General features: G+C 39.4%; 1 protein-coding gene across 10 annotated transcripts in view; it reads right to left on the minus strand.

Moving 5' to 3' along the window:
• The window catches only part of PPFIBP1 (PPFIA binding protein 1), a 205837-nt gene that overhangs the window by 56946 nt on the left and 127120 nt on the right, over positions 1-21771 (minus strand). For all 10 annotated transcript variants that reach the window (XM_019961412.2, XM_019961414.2, XM_019961411.2 and 7 more), the window contains 2 exons: positions 11768-11866; positions 5781-5986 (listed from right to left, as the gene is read on the minus strand). In XM_019961412.2, coding sequence (XP_019816971.2) covers positions 5781-5986; positions 11768-11831 — 270 coding nt within the window. In that variant the 5' untranslated portion in view covers positions 11832-11866. The remainder of the gene's footprint in view (positions 1-5780; positions 5987-11767; positions 11867-21771) is intronic.

The following is a 21771-nucleotide window of genomic DNA, read 5'->3' on the forward strand; positions in this document are numbered from 1 at the left end:
GAAGAATCTTTTTTACTTTGGGAAGGAGAATTTGAGATTAAGGAAAAATGCTGTGTCTACTTTTCTTGCCACTTACTCTTTCAGGGATCCCCTGGAGGAAGGGATGGCAACCCACTCCAGTATTCTTGCCTAGAGAATTCTATGGATGGAAGAGCCTGGTGGGCTACAGTCCATGGGGTGGAAAGAGTCAGACACAACTGAGTGACCAACACTATTCTTTTTTAACTTACTTTTGTAAAAGAATAGAGGAATCTTTCTATTCAACCCCAACAACTACTGGCAGCCTGGGATTCCACTGAAAGCACCTCTCTCACTGTTCACACACTGGCATCTTCTGATGGAGAACTCTGCTGACTTCGTCCACGTGCTTTCCTGGGAGTTTTCCAGAAGCATAAGGGAAAAACAGGTTTAACTTCAGCTAGGATGTCTCAGTGAGAGATGAGGCACAGCTCATATAATTGTGACCACATACGGGATACAACCTTAAGATGTATCTTGTTTGCCAAGGCTTGGAAAAACATTCCCTGGAGGCACACAGGAAAAGAGAAAGAAGCTGGCCAGGGACCAGCGGGGATCAGAGGGTGGCGGGGTGGGGATGGAGTGTGCTGCTGGGGGTCAAGGACTCGGGGAGAACAGCTAGAAGCCCTGGAGAAAACATGCCCCGTGTCTGAACTCTTTAAATAAATTATGAGTATTGTTATTTTTATGAAACATTTAACCCAAAGGACACTTAGAATTAATATTATCTTTTTCAACATAGAGAAAAGATAGAAATGCATTACAATGATTTAACAGATCAGAAGTCAGTCAAGAACACTTCATTTCCCCCACTGATAGACTACTGGGTTATCATGCCTGATTTGCAGTTTTTACCATGAGTATTTTCATTCACTTTGTTTTCTTTTTAAAATTAATTTATTTGACTGTGTCGGATCTTAGTTGCAACATGCGGGATCTTGTGCTGTGTGCACCGATTCTCTAGCTGTGGCACATGGGTTTAGTTGCTCCACAGCACGTGGGATCTCAGTTCCCCAACCAGGGATTGAACCTGCGTCCCCTGAACTGCAAGGTGGATTATTAACCACTGGACCGCCAGGCAAGTCCCCCAGACTGTCTTTTTCTGTAATTTCTGCTGACTTTGAGATTGTGTCATAATTAAAGCTGCCAAACAACCAGACGCTTTGGGATTTCAGGATCCAGTCAAGGTCATGAACCTTGCCTCCATCTACTGAAGAAAGCATTGTAAGAATGTTCTAGGGCAGTGCATCAAGTTAGATCTAAAGTAAACAAAAACTACTTGCTAGTCTCAAAAAATTAAGACTTTTTTTCTATTTGCCCTCTTAAACTTTGGGCTTGAAAAAGTACATAATTCTCTGTTATTAATATTTGTGTTAACATACATTTCACAATTAAAACAGAGAATTATACCTCAGTAGTTGAACACATATGTCATATTCAATTGATTTGTTGCTGCTGTTGTTTTACCACAGGAGACAAACTTTCAAGTCTTAAAAGAAACTTACTCATTCCTAGAAGGCTACATGTTTAGCTACCCAATTAAAACAAATTCATTTTTGTAGATTTAACTTCACTTCACTGTAACAGTCTTACTATTTTCCATTTTCTTATCCAGCTTCTGATAATCTAAAACAATTAAGAGGGCAGCAGAAATTAGTAGCAAAGGAATAACCTGCACCCTACAGGAAACCAGGGCATCTTCCTGGCCTGGGTAAAATAATAATTAGAAATGCAAAGGCCCAGTTGCACTAAAGAGAAGCTTAGCATCAGTCAGTCTTAAGTAAATGGACTTTCAGGTTGGCCATCATTAAGCATGAATGAAATATTAATTATGTAATTTGTATCATTAATAAGTTTTTCTAAAACATTGTGGAAGCTTCCCCATAGTCAGAGAAATGTCTGCACTCTTCCGTCAAAGAAGTAAACTGTATAAATAATTGGTAACCATCACCCTGCCCCATAACCAGTCTCAACCCTTTCTTTCCTTCATTGCAAAAGGTCCTCCTAAATGTTTCCCTCTACTCTCTACAATCCACTCTTCACTATGACCTTTTTGACTAATCTTCTGCCAGGCTCACTGACAAGCACTCAACATACATTAGCTAATAGGATCTTCACAATCCTGTATGGCAGAAACCACCACTCCCATTTTACAGATGAGGAAACTGAGACAGCTTAAGACACTTGGGAGAATTCTGTGTTCCTTCAATTCTAAGATGCCACCAAATTTTATCAAATTACTAATTTAAAAATTTTTATTAGGGTAAAATACACATAAAAACTTACCATTTTTATATGTACAGTTCAGTGGCAATAAGTACATTCACAGGTCTGTGGAATCATTACCATCATCCATCTACAGAACTCTTTTCATATTGTAAAACTCAAGCTCTGTATCTATTAAATATTAACTCCACATCCCACCCTTTCCCCTGCCAATGGCAACCACTATTCTATTTTCTCCCTCTATGAATTTATTTGACTACTCTAGGTATCTGCATGCATGTTCAGTCACGTCTGACTCTTTGTGACCCCTATGGACTACAGCCTGCCAGGAACCTCTTTGACATGGGATTTCCCGGGGAAGAATACAGGAGTTTGTTGCCATTCCCTTCTCCAGGGGATCTTCCTAACCCAGGGACCAAACTCAGGTATCCTGCACCGAAGGCAGGTTATTTACCTTCTGAGCCACCAGGGGAAGCCCAAAACATGTACAGATACCACTTTTAAGATCATAAAACACATCACAGCTTCTGAGATACCAAATGGGAAAAGGCTATACTATCAGCAAATCATTAAATTGCAAGCATAATACCTTTTACCTGTTGGATTCTTAATATTGTCTGAATTACTTTTGGTTCTAAAATTAAAGTCTGTGATAGGCTAAGCTGACTATTCATGTCATACATATGCCTTTTTGTTTAGTTTATTTTTTAGTGAAGCATAGTTGAATTACAATGCAGTGTTAATTGCTACAGTATAGCAAGGTGACTCAGTTATACACACATATACACACAAATTCTTTTTTATATTCTTTTCCATTATTGATAATCACAGGATACTGAATATAGTTCCCTGTGTTTATGGTAGCTGGGACTGTTGTTGGGATTAGCAGATGTAAACTGGTATATACAGAAGGATAAACAAGATCGCACACCTACGTCTTCATTATTCCAAACACTCACTCCCACTCTCCCCTTCTTGCTTTGGGCTTTGCCCTTTGTCATCAATCTTTTTTTTTTATTTCATTATCTACGTGCTTGCAAAAATACATGTAATTTGGAAGGACTAGATTCCACATGAGGGGACAGATATAAATCAGGTTATACAGATATAAATAAGTTTAACACAAGAAAACTTACCTCTCTGGAGTTAACATTTTGTTAGTTTTTTAAGTGTCATTTTTTTGGATAAAACCTGAATCTTTGTAAGGTGTGTAAAAGTATTTGTCCATTTTGTGGATACTTAACTTTAAAATGTTAGATATTAACACAAAGAGCAACCAAAACCACAAATTAACAAGCCATTATCCATCAAATGAATAAATTTAACACAATAAATAAATGCTATTTTAATAAATGTTAAATCCAGTTCATTCAAATGTATATACCATTTTATCATTCGTGGAGCAACATTCATCACAAATGTAACTACTGACCACCTACTGCATGCCAAGCATTGTTCTAGGGACCATCGATACAGTGGTTTTGTTTTGATTTGTTTTAAATATAGTTAAAAGTCTCAATGATACTTCCATTCCAGTTGGAGAGAGAAAAAAATACACATAAATATGGCAAATACAGAGTACATAAGAAAGTGGTGCATTCTTAGTAAAAAAATAAAAGTAGGGATATGTACTATGGAGAATATCTATATGAAATTTTAGATCAGGTGGGCAGGAAAGGCCTCATGGAGAGCACAACTTTTAAGTAAATGCGATGAAGCTAGTCATCCAGATAATCTGAGAAAAGAACTTTCCAGGCAGAGTAAACAGCCAGGGCAAAGGCCCTGAGGTCCAGTTTCACCAACATGTTTGAGAATCAGTGAGGAATCCCACGTGCCTGAAGCGGAGCAAAAGGGCAATGAGACCTGAGGTCAGAAGTCAGCAAGGAGCAAGTACGAAACTAAAGGCCTTGCAGTCCAGCAAGCACTGTGGTTTCAATCTCTAAGTCACACGTGACTACCACTGTAGGTTTCTCAAAAAGGCATGGATGACACGATTTATGTTTCAGGAACCATCACATCACTTTCAGTCTTTTCCAGAAACACTTTAACAGACTCAGCACCTATTAATGGAGATATTTTGGACACAAGTGAAATGCTTAACCACAGTGCCCTCATGTTATGGCTGCACTGGCTGCCTCTACATGCAGGTTGGGAATGGGTTCCTCTAAGTTCCCTTCCCAAAGCGTGCCGAAAACAAGCAGTAAAGAAGGGGCAAGGGAGGAGGTAGAAACAGCCTGAGAAATATGCCAGAAAATCTCTGGTTTCAGAGCATGAAGCAATTCTGCAAAGAAATCAGCAGACCTGGATACTTAAATCTCTAGAGGAGAAACTTGCAGAAAAACTAAAGGTGCAATAACTAGGTATGGAAAGTAATATATCTATTATACAAAGTAAAATATCTAAAATACTATTATACAAAGTAAACTAGCTCAAAGTAAGATATACAAAGTAAAATATTTATGTGCATTTTACCCTACTCAAGGTGGCAGAGATGCGCTAAAGATGAACCGTAGCACTTGCACTGGAAATGGGGAGGTACACTGGCTGGAACAGGGTGGGAGCGTTGGGTTTGTGACACATCACAGGAAAATGCTTCAGGTGCAGGATGTACTGATACCATTAAGGTTCCCAACGAAAACAGCTGACATTGGCCCCACAGACCAAAACTAGATTGTCATTCTTTCAGACGATTTTCATTAACTTTTACATCAAAACAATTAACTTAGAAGCTTATTCATGCATTTTCCTGAAAAACTGAATATCCATTAAATACTTAAAAAATAAACACTTTTTCTAGCTTCTTTTTTGCATATTTTTGTGACATTCTGTGGATTTTCTGTGTTTAACACATACTAAAACATAGCATTTACCATTGTTTTCAGGGAAAGGGCAGATCTGCCATGCCATCAGTTTTCGAGAAGGATGCCTAGAAAGAGGCTCATTGTTCAGTGACTAAGAACACCATTCAGAGCCCAATCCACAGATTAACTCATGCACTGGAATCGAAATGACTGTCACAACCACTAGATGGCACTTGACCCCACATACTGCTTCCAACGTCCCTTGCTATTAGAACTGCTCCTGCCGCAGTCCATGGGGTTGCAGAGTCGGACACGACTGAGCAACTGAACAGCAACATTCACTGTACTCCCTATTTTGAATCGCTATTGGCCCTTTTCAAATAGACTTCCCAGTATTACCAGTAAAGCATCTATTAAGTGCAAAACTCTTTCCCTCACAGGACTATTCGTTTTGAGCCATAGCAGGTCACTCAAGCACAGTTCAAATGCTAGTCCACCTTTATGGGCAAAATCAGGTGACCAGCTGGCACACAGGAAATGTATACTAACACCAATTTTTTAAAAAAGGATCTTTAGAGTCAAAAGGAAATCAGAATCTCTTAATGGATAAAGTTGGGGCAAACCTGTCACCCTGTAGCTGTTTTTTCCTGTTCTAATCAGCTACTTTATGTCCTGAATTTTGGACTAAGCAACGGAAGATTCACGGTGTGGGGCTGGTAACAGGCGGATATCTACCATTTGACTCTGGAGCCACTCGATGAGCGTTTCCGCTGTAGAGTCCGGGATCTGGCACCTCAAGCCTTCCTTCTCATCAGCTTCCATCATCTCCAGCAACCCACGCAGGTCTTCCACAAGGTGCAGGGCTCGCAAGCTTCCCATGAATGGGGAGGTGGGGGACTGGCAATCGAAAATCCCATTGGAATATTCCAGGGCCTTAGAACCTAGGTTTAAAAAAAATCACAGAGAGAGCAATGGGATTTATGCTGGATAATATACCAAAGCTGAAGGTGGCAAGCAAGTCTAGTCACAGTGAGGAATGACCAAACAAGGAGCAGGGAAAAGAGAATTCAATCACGTAAATCTCTCCAAGGGATAGTCATTTGGTGAAAAAATAAAAAACATAACTGATGAGAGATTGTTGTTGTTTAGTCATTGTGTCCAACTCTTTGCGACCCTGTGCACTGCAGCCCGCCAAGCTCCTCTCGTCAAGGGATTTTCCAGCCAAGAAAACTGGAATGGGTTGCCATTTCCTAAATATCAGTGGTCGAACACCTAACAGGGAGGCCAGCTGTGTGGCATAGTAAGAGTAGGATGGGTCTTAGTATAAGATGTGCTGACCTCAAGAAACACAGGTTAAGAAGAGAGCAGATCAGATTGTGTGAAGCCATGTATTCCCCAAAATAAAAATTTTAGAAAGCATAAAGTTTGCTTTTTTAAATATAAATTTATTTATTTTAAAATCCTCCTAGAAAGAAGTTGCATATTGAGGTGGAAATTGCATAGCGTAATTTCAAAGGTAAGAGAGCCAGCTCTCAGTTAACTGCCTAGAATTTAATGTCTGAAGTTGAGTAACTTACACGTGTACACTGTATACGTACAAGGGAGCATGTGTGGATAAACACTTTCCCCCAATGCTCTTGCTAATGTTAGCTTCAAAACATAGTTTTAAAGCCATTTTTGTTTTCTGTTACTTTTACGGAACACTCTACTACTTAAATACATACACTGACTCACAGTGCATTCTGAAAGCACCCATAGCCACTTCTACATCTCTTTGATTTTTATTTTCTGGTCTATCAAACATACCATCAAATATACATATTAACTTTACACTTTAAATTTCAACAACTATGATATTTAGGCCATTACCTCACAAATCTGGGCTTCCCTTGTGGCTCAGCTGGTAAAGAATCTGCCTGCCATGCAGGAGACCTGGGTTCGATCCCTTGGTTGGGAAGATCTTCTGGAGAAGGGAAAGGCTATCCACTCTAGTATTCTGGCCTGGAGAATTCTATGGACTGTGTCGTCCATGGGGTCACAAAGAGTTGGACATGACTGAGTGACTTTCACTTCATTTCTCACAAATCCAAAGGTCTACAGCTGGATGAGACCTGTGAGCCAATATGTAAGTTCTCTCTCCAGTTGGCCACAGGGCTTGATCAGTTCTAACAGTGGGGAAAGGAATTCTCTTTCAGCAGTTTCATTCCATTGATGTCCCTGACTAGTAGACCACAAGATTTGGATCAAACATCTACCAAACTGTGATAATGGTAACCACTGCTATGTATAGTGATGAATGCTAATGGAGCCACATAACCATCTAAATCAGCCCCCTCAGGAAACCCTGCACAGTTGAGAACTCAGGAAAAAAAAAGAGGTGAACAAGTCAGGAGGAGGGAAGAACAGAAAAGCAGCAAAACCCAGACAGTATAACATCCTATATTCCAGCAGTTTTAAGTGTTAGGATCATACAATGCAATGATTTAAAAAACATGTGAGCCCATGGTAACCCTCTGTTCTGTTCAGTCTTCAACACAAAACAAAGTGGGAAGAGGGGAGAGGTGTGTATTCAGAAAAACTCCCAAATGTTTGTTGTCAGTTCTCTTCTCCCTCTTACCTCAGTTGGAGAAATACTGATGGTAATTTGAAAATATGAATCCAGATCCTACCCACAAAGCTCTGACTGACTTAGTGTGAGGTGAGAGCTGGGGGATCTTGTTGTCTTAATGACTCTAGTATTGCTCCCGAGGCCCTGCTGGGACTGAGGGATCAAGGACACAATCTAGTGGAATGTGTGACATGTAATCCCTCAGAAATATCACTTCCCTGATGAGTGGTAAGGTTGTATATAATCCCTGGGAAGAACCTAAAGTTGGCTCTAGTTGTTATATTTTCTGAAATTGTGACAGAGTAAATCCATTCTCTTTCCCATATAACAGTCCTTAAACTATTTAAAAGCATATATCATAGAAAACGGGGCTTCCCTGATGGCACAGTGGTTAAGAATCCACCTGCAATGCAGGAGATGCAAGAGATGCGGGATCAATCCCTGGGTTGGGAAGATCCCCTGGAGAAGGAAATGGCAACCCACTCCAGTACTCTTGCCTGGAGAATCCCATGGACAAGGAGACTGGTGGGCTACAGTCCCGGGTGCCCCGAAGAATCACACAGGACTGAGTGAGCACACACACACCATAGAAAACAATCACAACAAGGATCCACTGTAGAGCACAGGGAACTATAGTCAATATCTTATAAAAACCTAAAATGGAAACAAATCTGAAAAACAAAGTATATGTACATGTAACTGAATTACTTCATTGTATACCTGAAACTAACATACCATTGTATATCAGCTATATTTCAATTTTCAAAAAGGCAGTTAAAACAGAAAATTTGGGGAGGGAGGAGGGAAGGGGGTTCAGGATGGGGAACACGTGTATACCTGCGGCGGATTCATTTTGATATTTGGCAAAACCAATACAATATTGTAAAGTTTAAAAATAAAATAAAATTGAAAAAAAAAAGCGTGTATCATTCCCCAAGCAAGAATACACTCTGCTAGATTAAACATAACCAGTTCCTTACTCTGTTAAACTCTTCACCTTTATGCCTACCTTCTCTAGATAAGTTTGTTTACCAACGATACTGTGAAAACAATATTCTAAGAACTGAATACAGTATTCAAAATGTGGTCTAATCTACAAAGGAGGTCAAAACTGAAAGAAGGTCTCCAAGACACAGAAGTATAATAAAGAGACCATGCAGGTCACTTCCTTGAAGAGAAGAACCTTCTGAAGAGGAAAACACCTTTGGTTTCTCCAAACCACCAAAGTCGAGTAGCGTCAGGGCCAGGACAACTATATCCTGACCCTGGTCACTGGTCAAGGCCAACTGTAACAGGACCCTGACCACCAGGTGCATGCAGGCCAACCCATTCAGACACCTCCTCGTTGTAACTGGTTCCTTCCCAAATACATGAAAGTCCTTCTCTTGAGACAAGACACAAAATGTGACAGAAGGGCTTGGTTTTGGTGGTTTCAGTCACTAAGTCGTGTCTTGCGACCCCATGGACTGCAGCCTGCCAGGCTCCTCTGTCCATGGGATTTTCCAGGCAAGAATACTGGAGTGGGTTGTCATTTCCTTCTCCAGAGGATCTTCCCAACCCAGGAATCGAACCCGGATATCCTGCATTGTAAGCAATGAGCTACTACGGAAGCCCATGGAAGACAGAAGAGCTTAAGTAGCACTACTCCTGAGGGATGTGCCAGGGGATGAAGGGGCTCATCTGCTAGCCAGTCCCCTCACCATGATGAGAAAACAAGGAGATTATAGTCTACTTCTTTTGCTCAGCTTCTGTAACAGAGAATTGCTGAAGATTCTTAAGGAGGATGATCAGACTGGGATTTTTAAATTTATTGGAGGATAATTACTTTACAATACTGTGCTGGTTTCTGCCATACACCAACATGAATCATAGGTATACATATGTCCTCTCTCTCTTGAACCTCCTTCCCACCTCCCACCCCTCTAGGTTGTCACAGAGCACCAGATTTGAGCTCACCAGATTTGAATACCAAATTGAATGAATTAGCCATTCAGCAAATTCCCAATGGCTATCTATTTTACATATGATAACGTATATGTTTCAGTGCTACTCTCTCAGTTCATCCCACCCTCTCCTTCCCTCCTCGTGTTCACAAGTCCGTTCTTTATGTCTGTGTCTCCATTGCCGAGACTGGCATTTCAGAAAAAAAGATTCTGGTGGTCTGGAGAAAAGGGTGGACTAGAGCAGGAAAGCAAGTGCGCCAAAGGACCTCAAGTGGGAGGGTTATTTAGGTAGAGCAGAACAACGGTAGCACAGACACAACAGATTTTAGAGAGGAAGAAAGGGACTGGGAGAATTTGGTAGGAGGCAGAGCTGACAGAATTTGACTAAGTAGGGGAACATATGGGTCGTGTCTAGAATGACTTAAACTGCTTATGAGGTACCATTTCACACCAGTCAGAATGGCTGCGATCCAAAAGTCTACAAATAATAAATGTTGGAGAGGGTGTGGAGGAAAGGGAACCCTCTTACACTGTTGGTGGGAATGCAAACTAGTACAGCCACTATGGAGAACAGTGTGGAGATTCCTTAAAAAACTGGAAATAGAACTGCCTTATGATCCAGCAATCCCACTGCTGGGCATACACACTGAGGAAACCAGAAGGGAAAGAGACACATGTACCCCAATGTTCATTGCAGCACTGTTTATAATAGCCAGGACATGGAAGCAACCTAGACGTCCATCAGCAGATGAATGGATAAGAAAGCTGTGGTACATATACACAATGGAGTATTACTCAGCCATTAAAGAGAATACATTTGAATCAGTTCTAATGAGGTGGATGAAACTGGAGTCTATTATACAGAGTGAAGTAAGCCAGAAGGAAAAACACCAATACAGTGTACTAACGCATATATATGGAATTTAGAAAGATGATAACAATAACCCTGTGTACGAGACAGCAAAAGAGACGCTGATGTATGGAACAGTCTTATGGACTCTGTGGGAGAGGGAGAGGGTGGGAAGATTTGGGAGAATGGCATTGAAACATGTAAAATATCATGTATGAAACGAGATGCCAGTCCAGGTTCAATGCACGATACTGGATGCTTGGGGCTAGTGCACTGGGACAACCCAGAGAGATGGTATGGGGAGGGAGGAGGGAGGAGGGTTCAGGATGGGGAGCACATGTATACCTGTGATGGATTCACTTTGATATTTGGCAAAACTAATACAATTATGTAAAGTTTAAAAATAAAATTAAATTAAATTAAAAAATAAAGAGACGCAAAAAAAAAAAAAAAAGAAAGTGTATAGAGGGAGGACTATGAGATTAGCCAAGATAAAGACACCATATATGAAACAGATCACCAGTACAGGTTCGATGCATGAGACAGGGTGCTCAGGGCTGGTGCACTGGGATGACCGTTAGGGATGGGATGGGAAGGGAGGTGGGAGGGGGGCTCAGGATGGGGAACACATGTACACCCATGGCTGATTCATGTCAATGTATGGCAAAAACCACTAAAATATTGTAAAGTAATTAGCCTCCAATTAAAATAAATAAATTAAATAAAAAAAACAACAACTAGAGGGGCTTCTGAGAAAAGATGGTGAGCTCAATGTTTTAAATGATGACACTGCACATCTATAGTAAGACACTGCAGGGAGGTTATCTGGTTGGCTGGTAGAGATAAGGTCCTGAAGCTTAGCAAAGAATTGGAAGAATAAATAGATGTGAGAGTCATTGATGGGAAAGTGAATATTGAATTTAAGGGAAATGATGAGAACATTCCTGATTATTGGGTAGAACAGTAATCCCTCCCTCCAAGTGCAGTCCACAGACCACCCGGACCAGAGTCACTTTTACTCTGGATTGGAAGCCCAGGAAGGTTCCAGAATTTTTTGACATTTTCAAAACTAATACAATTATGAAAAGTTTAAAAATAAAATAAAAATTTAAAAATAAATAAATAAAACAAAATTTAAGAATAATTCTGGCAGAAATTGGGGAAGAAGGACAAAGACTGAAACCACGGGGAACCTAAAGGCACTGGAGAAAGCCAATAAATGAAAATATCAAAGTGTAGAGGTTATAAAAGAGTTGCAACAAAAAAAGCCAAGACAGCCCAGTAAATACCATGACTGTGTCTTTCAGAAGATGCAGATTACCTGCTATAATCCCATCCATCTGCTCCAGCGCTGCAGCCAACATGTCACTTGCATCACTCATCATCTTGTTATTTGTCAAGGGCAAATTCCAACCTAGATCTGAAACAATAATGATGTTTATCATTACATCCTTCAAATGATAATATGCTTCCTGGCAGGTTTGATAATTCAACACAAACTATAACTCCACCTAGCAGAGACATACAGAGAATTTGTCAAGTATCAGAGCTGAATTAAATGAATCATTTAATAAACTATGACCAGTCATTGTGTGCCTACTCTGCCGCTGGATCTCATGCTATGCCCGACCAGTTAATAAAGTTAAGTATGATTCAGTTCTTGCACCCACAGTGTTTAAACTCCAGTAGGACAGTTTCCATGCTGTACTCTGGAGAGCTCTAGGTCTCTGTGAGGGCAACAGAGGTGGCTGTGGAACCCTGCTCCAGCCACGAGGGATGCTAGATAGATGAGACTTGGTTCTATCGGCACTGGCTCCACCCAATCTCTGCTTTGTCAATTTTGCCTTTATTTTTATTTTTTCCCTCAATAAGGAATTACCATGAGATTTGTCTAAGAAAATGATTCAGGAACATACATAACAAGCACACACACACCTACTGGCATTTTGCACTGTGACAATGGCTATCCTGTATTGAGTGCCTATGAGTGCATATCCTGTATTGAGTCCCACACATTAATATAAATTACCCATAATCCTTAGTCACAAGAGAAACCCTATTAAATGCATAAATCCCTCTTCATTTTATAATGATCTTTGCCTACAAAAACAAGTTTACAAAGACCAGTTTTTGAACTAGGTCTATCTGATTTCCACTGTAATATTAAATTTTTGTTTCTCTGATCCTATCTGAGAAATAAAGTTAGGTTGAAATTGTGTCACAATCTACTCACTCTTTTACCAGCTAAAAAATAAATTTAAATTATTCTTGCAAAAAATTTGGCCATTAACAGGAAAAAAGGCAAATTATGTGATTTTCAATATTAATTAATGCATTTCAGGTACCAGCTAATCATCCACATAAATTCTCCCAACACACTCAAATACAGCTCCTGCTATTTGGCAGTTACTGTGGTGGAGCAAACACCTGGGAAATAAAGCATATGCTGCTTAACAGAAAACTTTGCCCTCTGTTTCCAAGCAACCTAGGTCTTACCACTTTATTTTTACAAACATATTTACAGTTCTGATAAACAGCTGCTTAGATCAATTTTCTATTATGCATTCACTGTCATAAAATGCCATTAATCATTGTGAAATCTTACTCTGATTGGATAGTTTTCATATATTTCATCTAAGAATTTCAAAGGTTAAAGTCTCTGGCTATGTGGATCACAACAAACTGGAAAATTCTTAAAGAAATGGGACTACCAGACCACCTTACTTGTCTCCTGAGAAACCTGTATGTGGATCAAGCAGCAACAGTTAGAACTGGACATGAAAGAACTGACTGGTGCAAAATTGGGAAAGGCGTATGACAAGGCTGTATATTGTCACTCTGCTTATTTAACTTCTATGCAGAGTACATCATCTGAAATGTTGGGGTGAATGAATCACAAGCTGGAATCAAGACTGGTGGAAGAAATATTAACAACCTCAGATATGCAGATAATACCACTTTAATGGCAGAAATTAAAGAGGGACTCAAGAGTCTCTTTATGAGAGTGAAAAAGGAAAGTAAAAAGCTGACTTGAAACTCAACATTTAAAAAAAACGAAGATCATGACATCTGGTCCCATCACTTCATGACAAATAGAAGGGCAAAAAGTACAAACAGTGGGAGATTTTATTTTTTTAGGTTCCAAACTTGCTGTGGACAGTCACTGCAGCCTTGAAATTAAAAGATGCTTTCTCCTTGGAAGAAAAGCTATGGCAAACCTAGACAGAGTATTAAAAAGCAGAGACATCACCTTGCTGACAAAGTTTCACATAGTCAAAGCTATGGTTTTTCCAGTAGTCATGTATGGATGTGAGAGTTGGACCATAAAGACGGCTGAGCACTGAAGAACCAATGCTTTCGAACTGTGTTCCTGGAGAAGACTCTTGACAGTCTCTTGGACAGCAAGAAGATCAAACCAGTCAATCCTAAAGGAAATCAACTCTGAATATTCATTGGAAGGACTGATACTGAAGCTCCAATACTTTGGCCACCTGATGCAAAGAGTCAACACATTGGAAAAGATTCTGAGGCTAGGAAAGATTGAAGGCAAAAGGAGAAGAGGGTAGCAGAGGATGAGATGGTTAGCTAGCATCATCAACTCAATGGACATGAATCTGAGCAAACTCCAGGAGACAGCGGAGGACAGAGGTGCCTGGTGTGGTACGATCCATGGGGTTGCAAAGAGTTGGACGTGATTTGGTGACTGAACAATAACAAAGAATTTCCCAGAATTTACTCCCTTCAGAAGGTATAAAATATCACTACCATTTTATGTAGAAACACTACAGCACAAAAACACCCAAGGCATGCATTTACAGTCACCCAGAAATCAAGGGGCTAATAGGTTATAAACCTGGGTGTTCTCAAAAATCTACTAGCACATTTAGCTAGTGCACAGTCCAGAGAGGTGGGGCAGAAATTGAATGATCACACTTCAGGCTTAAATACTCTAGAAACATTAAGGATTAAGCCAAAGAGTGTATGGTCTTTGAATTTCACATAATTAAGTGGCCTACATTTCCTTTCATTTTAATGTTGAACTTCAAAGAGCTCTAAATAGATGCTATCTATCTATCTATATTTGTGTGTGTGTGCAGACAGACACATGCCAGGCTCAGCTATAATCATGGGGAATACCAATAAAATAAAATAATGCTCACATTAAAAAGCTCCCATCACCCCACTAAATCTTTGCAGGTAACTCTAATTTGTGTAGAGCAAGAACACTTTTTCAAGAAAGACAGGTAGTTATCTATTTCTTCTCTGTTTCAATGAACCTTTCAAATGCTAAGACACGGAGGTACAAGAACCTAGGTGATGCTTTTCAAAATGGTGGAGAAAACCAATTTTTTAAAAAAATTTCCATTTTATTAGAGACCAAGTCTTTGTTTAATATAATATGATGTAAACATTAAAGTGTTATAGAAGTTTATAGACGCTTACTCTCAATCTCTATACCTATCACATAGCAGCCTACATGTAATAATACAGAGAAGATAAGACAGTAAACACAATTAACAAATATGTACATAATATGGCAAAGGTGGTAGGTGCTAAGGGAGGAAATTTGAGAGTTATCCTCAGGGAGTCAAGGGGTTAGGAATTTGGAGAGGTCCCTGATGGTTCAGTGGTAAAGGAACCCACCTGCCAATGCAGGAGACACAAGTTCTATCCCGGGGTGGGGAATATTCCATGGAGGAGGAAATGGCAACCCACACCAGTATTCTTGTCTGGAAAATTCCATGGACAAAGGAGCCTGGCAGGCTACAATCCACAGAGTCTCAAAGAATCCAACATGACTGAATGACTGAGCAAACACACACACACACAAATTAAATAGAGTTGTCAGGAAGAATGACAGATTCAAAGATCAAAGACTGCTTTAAATTTAGTTAAATATAGGTGGTAGTTCAGTGGTTTCCAAGTAAAAAATTACTACAAACTGATTTAAAAAATGGGAGAGGTAAAGACATGAACAGACATTATAACAAAAGGGAAACACTTTTACCAATATAAAATATGAAGAGATGCTTAATGTTATTAATACTCAAAGAATTTAAGACAGCAATGTGATATCATTTTATATTCAGTCAGTTGGCAAAAAAATGGACACTACTAAGTACTGTACAAGGATGTGAATTCACAGACTCTCTTACAGAATGGTAATGGGAATGCAAAATGGGCTAAAATGAAAATAAAAACAGGTAGAAACTATGGGGAATTCAGCTCTTGAGTAAAGGTAACCATACATAATGAATGAGGTTCACATTCATACATCTTTTCACTTGTGGGCACTCCCCCGTCCACATGATGCAAAGTGATTAGGGCTTATGAAGGAAATCACATTCTTACTGGTTCAATGATTAGAAGAGGGTAAAGTTCTTACATTATGCACAAAGATGTTCAATACCAATTCACAGCAGGTTGTGATAAGAATACATAATATAATATATCCAAACTGTACAAAGTAAAAAGCCAGTTGAGTTGATGAGATAGAATACTAATAAAATCCTCAATTAATCCAAAAGAAGGAAGTAAAGGTGAAACAATGAACTGATGGGAGAAAAAGAAATCAAATGGCAAATGATAAACTTAAACTCAATCATATAATTTACCATTACATTAAATGTAAATGGACTAAACTTTTAATAAAAGCCCAAGATTGTCAGACTGGTTAAACGTAAAGACATATAAAATATTAGAATGAAAAATAAGACATTATGCACACAGTAAATAAGCCTGGGGAAGGAGGATTGGCCATATTAATATGTGAAAAGTGACTTTCAATCAAGTATTACTAGAAAGAGGAATATTTTATCATGGTAAGAGTCAATTCATCATAAATGTTTCCGCAACTAATAACAGAGCTTCAAATAACATGAGGCAAAAACTGACACAACTAAGGGAGAATTACACAAATTCAGTCCGTTTATATTTAATAGTCGATACAGTTGGATTTAACTCTACTGTCCTGCCATTTTTTTCTGTTTATCCCATCTTTCATTTGTTCCTCCTTTTCAACCTTCTTTTGGAATGACAGACCAGGTAGGAAAACAAATCAGGTAATAATACAGACTTTAGCAATACTATCACCCATCTTGACCTAACTCAATTTATAGAACAAAACAACCAAATGCAGAACATATTCTTTTCAACCCACAGGTTATACACACTGGGCCAGGCCATGTGTGTATGCAAGGCCACAAAATAAGTCTCAATAAATTCCAAATGGGCATTAAAGGATTATACAGAAGACTAAGAACAGCAACCAAAAGTGGTAAAGTACTAATGTTAAGAACAGAGCTTCCATATTTATTAAAATTCTGACTTGTCCACGCTTGAGCTATTTTAGTGGCCACCTAACTTCATGAGCATCTGTGTTAATAAGGTTATGTCAATTTTTATGCCTGAGTCAAAGTATTTTAAAAAATAGAAAACTTAAATAAAAGGCCTCAGAAAATCTCATGCTATATCAAGATTTTCCTCTATTCTCAGAAACATTTCTGAGAGGAAGATTCCCCTGGGCATCTTCACATACTTAATACAATGGAATACTACTCCAGTACAATGGAATAGTCCTCCACAGTGAAAAAGTCTAATAAATATTACTGGGAGCAAAAGAAGTCAGACATAAATGACTATGTATTATGTGATTCCTTTTATGTAAAATTAAAAAATAGGTAATCTATGGTGAAAGAAAGTAGAACAATAATTATTTGCAGGGAGTGGTGAATGATTCAAGGAAATTCTGGGGACTTTCTGTTCAATATCTTGATGGATATATATTCAAGCTTATACATTTGTCAAAACTCATCAAACTGTACATTTAAGATGTGTTCACTTCACTGTATGTAAGCTTCACCTCAAATTTTTAAAATTAGGGTTGAAGATGGTTGTTAGAAATTAGAAATGAAACTATTTTTATTTTTTATTTTTTTGAAACAATATTTTTAAATGAACCAAATAAATGAATGAATGTAAGTAGGATATGCAGGCCTTATATGATAATATATCATGAATAAAGAATAATGAATAATCCAATTATATATACCTGAGGTCTAAAATTAAACTCAGAATATCCAGCTTCCTATGTTCGGACTCCTTCCTTACCCAGAAACCTGTTGATTACAACTTCATCTTTTGGACGAACAAAACCACTTAGAAAATAAAAACTTTACCATCTAATAATTCCCACACAATACCAAAATTATTTCTGGATTCTAAATAGGTAATATACACTTATTTGAATGACTTGTTGAAGGAAAAGGCACCAAACAATACAACTACCAACAACAAAAGAGTGTGGTTTGGGTTCAAGGTCATAGTTCAAACTGGAGAAAGCCCTTACTATTGGGTGATGTAAACAGAGATCAGTTCTGCTTTAAGGAGACCTCAGTCTAGTGGTTTCCTATTCTAATGGTTTAATGAAAAGAAGTTCAGAAAAGTCTTGGAAAAGCAAGCTCCTGGAGGTAACTTTCATATTTTACAGTAATGGTAAAGGAACACCAACAAAGAAATATTTTGGGTGTATTTCAAACTCGGTTAGGACCCATTTAGAGCAGATTTGAGTAAGGTAAAATATCAGGGAAAGTTCCAGCAATGGGTGTGGTGGCTTAAAGGTTGGCAGAAAACCACAACTTTTACAGGGTTGTTGACTAACTGATGGTTTAGGTCGGAAGAGCTGCCCAGTCTCTTCGTGAAGTAGGAAAGAAAGACTGTAAGAACAACTACAGAATCTGTTTCTAAACTTTGGTGAGAATGACATTTGTCCTAACTTTCTCAGCTTTCCTTAGGTAAAATGTTTTACATTTGAAAGAGAAATTTGAATTCTGTGCCCAGAGACAGATACTGCTGTTGCTGCTGCTGCTGCTAAGTCACTTCAGTCGTGTCCGACTCTGTGCGACCCCAGAGACGGCAGCCCACCAGGCTCCTCGTCCCTGGGATTCTCCAGGCAAGAACACTGAAGTGGGTTGCCATTTCCTTCTCCAATGCAGGAAAGTGAAAAGTGAAAGTGAAGTCGCTCGGTCATGTCCAACTCTTAGCGACCCCATGGACTGCAGCCTACCAGGCTCCTCCACCCATGGGATTTTCCAGACAAGAGTACTGGAGTGGGGTGCCATTGCCTTCTCTGGAGACAGATACTAAGGACACTTAAAAGAAGAAATCCCTTCAGTGAATGAGAGAATGTTTACATACATTCAACTAGGCTGGTGGAACACCACGTTATTATGCGGCCATTATGAAAACAATATAGTTTCATGTAAATTACCCAAGATCCCTCATCAATTTTTTCCCTGAAGATGCTCACTAGGGATGTCAATCAATTACAAGATGATTTCCCATGCAGGCAGCAATACAATCTTAGCAAAGAAATGTCTTAAAAACTGGACTAGGAAAGACTGCTGAGTGGTTCTTAAGGTGTGGGGACTACCCAGCAGTGGCACAGCATCACCGGTGAGCTGGTTCATATGTAAATCCTTGGCCAAGATCTACTGAATCCGAATTCTAGGAGCAAGGTTTGTATGAGCTGCCACGTGATTCTGATGCCCACTCCGTCACTGTGCTAGAGCACAAGCAGTCCTCTTTCCTCCTGGAACACCAAGCCCCACCCAGAGGGGTTGGGAACAGGCTACCAAGGGAAACAAGGGCAGAGCTCCTCTCCCCACCTCCTGCTTCTACTTTTGATCCAAAAAATAACAGCTCTGAAGAGGCAATACAGGTTTTAACCAGCAAAATCTCTCCCTTTAAACTTCAACTACTAAGTTGTTATGCCTACAACTTTTAAGATTTTTATAGAATCCTCGCTTTCTGGTTCTCTGCTATGTATATATTATCACATGTTTCCTCCTCTACCCTGTATTATTAGTCCAAATCCTTTCACCTCCAGTCTGCTCTAACATCCCTAGAAAATGAATTCAGAATCAACTGAAAAGGGCAGCAAGGTAAGAAGTGGGGGTTGAGGGGCAGGAAAAGTGCTGAAAACAGTGGAGATGTTGGCAGTGGGGCTGATGTCAATGTTACAACACACATCTAAAAAGTCTGGTCAAACTGTAGAAATAAGTATGATATTGATGGCAGAACTGGAAATATGAACATTGTGTATTTGGTGATATTAAGGAATTATTTTAGTATTTATGGCATATTAGGGATGACCAAATATTCATGGATGAAATGATACAACATCTGGAATTTGCTTTAAAATAACGAAGGAGGACACTTCCTTGGTGGTCCAACGATAAGACTCCATACTCCCAAAGCAGGGGGTATGGGTTTGATCCCTCGTTGGGGAACTAAGATCCCATATGCTGCACAGCACAACCAAAAATTAAGATAAAACTAAAATAAATAAGTAAAATAAAAAGAAGGGAATAAAGGGTCGAGATATAGATGACACAAGATTAGTCATGATTTGATAATTGTTGAAGATGGGTGATAAGGACATAGGGTAACACTATACTATTTTATCTACATTTTCATATATTTGAGATTTTCCATAATAAAATATTTAAACTTTCTCACCCGTGTCTTCAGACAATAGGATTTTCAAACACCCTTGACCCTGATATAATTGGCTTAAATATTTTATTTTTCTAGCATAACCTCAAGCACACCAAGAGCTCACCAAATATTTACAAATCAAATAAGAAAGTACATGTTATGTTAACCACCTGCAAAAACACAAACACACACTCAGAAAATGGAATAGCCTCTCACAGAGAGATGTAAGGCAAAGCACAAAAGAGGGCATGTTCACGACTGTGTGTTAGAAAAAAATAACTCTCGTGCTCACTAAAATGAAGAGCCATAAAAAATGGTTAAGTATTCAAATAAACAAAGCAGCAAGGAAAACAGGACAAAATAAAAGGAAACGAACGTTTTGGCTCTTTGCTACCAGTATTTAGGAATGATAACAAGAAGGCAGATGATTTCAAAAGTTCATTACAATAAGCCAAGATCTTTTACTTCTTGCATAAAAGGATGTTGCTGCTATTTGAAAGACAAATGTGTATTAGATGTCAGTAAATCTGAAGATCTTGTGATAAACTGAAAGAATGCCCCATTTCTCTCTGCTGCTGTCGTTATTCAGTCACTCGGTCGTGTCTGACTCTTTCCACCCCGCGGACTGTAGCCCACCAGACTCCTCTGTCCTCCACTATCTTCTGGAGTTTGCTCAAATTTGTGTCCATTGAGTTGACGATGCTATCTAACCATCTCATCACTTTACCATTATATGATGACTGCACAAAATTATGGATTTGCCCAATGTCACTCAAGAAGAGAGGTTTAAGTCTAAAACCCAAGTATACTTCTCATTCATTCAACAGTGTTTATCAAATAGCTATTATGCCCTGACTAGGACCACCAGCTTTGATCAGGATCGCCAACCTTGACCTCTCATTTGCTTCTGGTCCACATTATATACCACCTCCAGGACTCCCACTCCTGCCTGCCCCTCTGCACAACATACCCTGCTCTGGACACACCCTGCTCTCTTACCTCTGTATTGTCACCTCTCTCCTTGCACCACCCCTTCTAAACCCTGGGACACGTACTTTCAAGACAGCTCATGCATCCTTTCCTCCAAGGCCTTCTTGAGCCCACCAGGAACATCCTACCAGGATGACTTCACAAGAGCCCTAATTTTACAGTATCTGTCTCTGTGACTGCACTGTGAGCTCCCTGATTACAGAGACTGTATTCCTGATCTCTGCATCCCCAGTGTCTCAAGGGATGGACATCAAATGATTGCAGCACAAATGCTCGTGCCCAGGGGCCCCTCAAACATGCACACTGTCATGTCATAACTAGTCTTGCTCCTATGCTCCCTGGTTTGGGGAATAGCGTGAGCTTCTTCTGAGCTGCACAGGCCAGAAAACTATCTTCTCACTTTAACTTTTAAGATAAATGTTGATAAATTTGATCACTACTATCACCCTTGTTAACTACAATCTCACAAAATGAATGTTCATGCTTTTTAGGAGGTAGATGAACCAAGTTTACTGTGCTACTGTGGAATGATGTTATTCCTTTATGTCTATAAACTTCGTTCCCCATATGATGGAGAACTATTTGGGGACTGAGCAAGTTTCAACTTCTAATTTTTTCACCCACTCTGATCTCTTCATTTTAGGTCTTATAACCTGGTGACTCATCTCTCTCCTATTTTCCCACCCAGGTCTACCAACCTAGCCTCAGCTGGCTCAGAGGAAAGCAGCTCTGGGGTACATGAGACCCAGACTCATACTCCTGAGGAGGGTAGGGATGGGTAACAGCTACTCAAAGCTCCGACAGGGAGGGAATGGACAAAGTGCCTATACGTGAGCA

The sequence above is a fragment of the Bos indicus genome, chromosome 5, assembly GCF_029378745.1.
Source record: "Bos indicus isolate NIAB-ARS_2022 breed Sahiwal x Tharparkar chromosome 5, NIAB-ARS_B.indTharparkar_mat_pri_1.0, whole genome shotgun sequence".
Lineage (NCBI taxonomy): Eukaryota > Metazoa > Chordata > Mammalia > Artiodactyla > Bovidae > Bos > Bos indicus.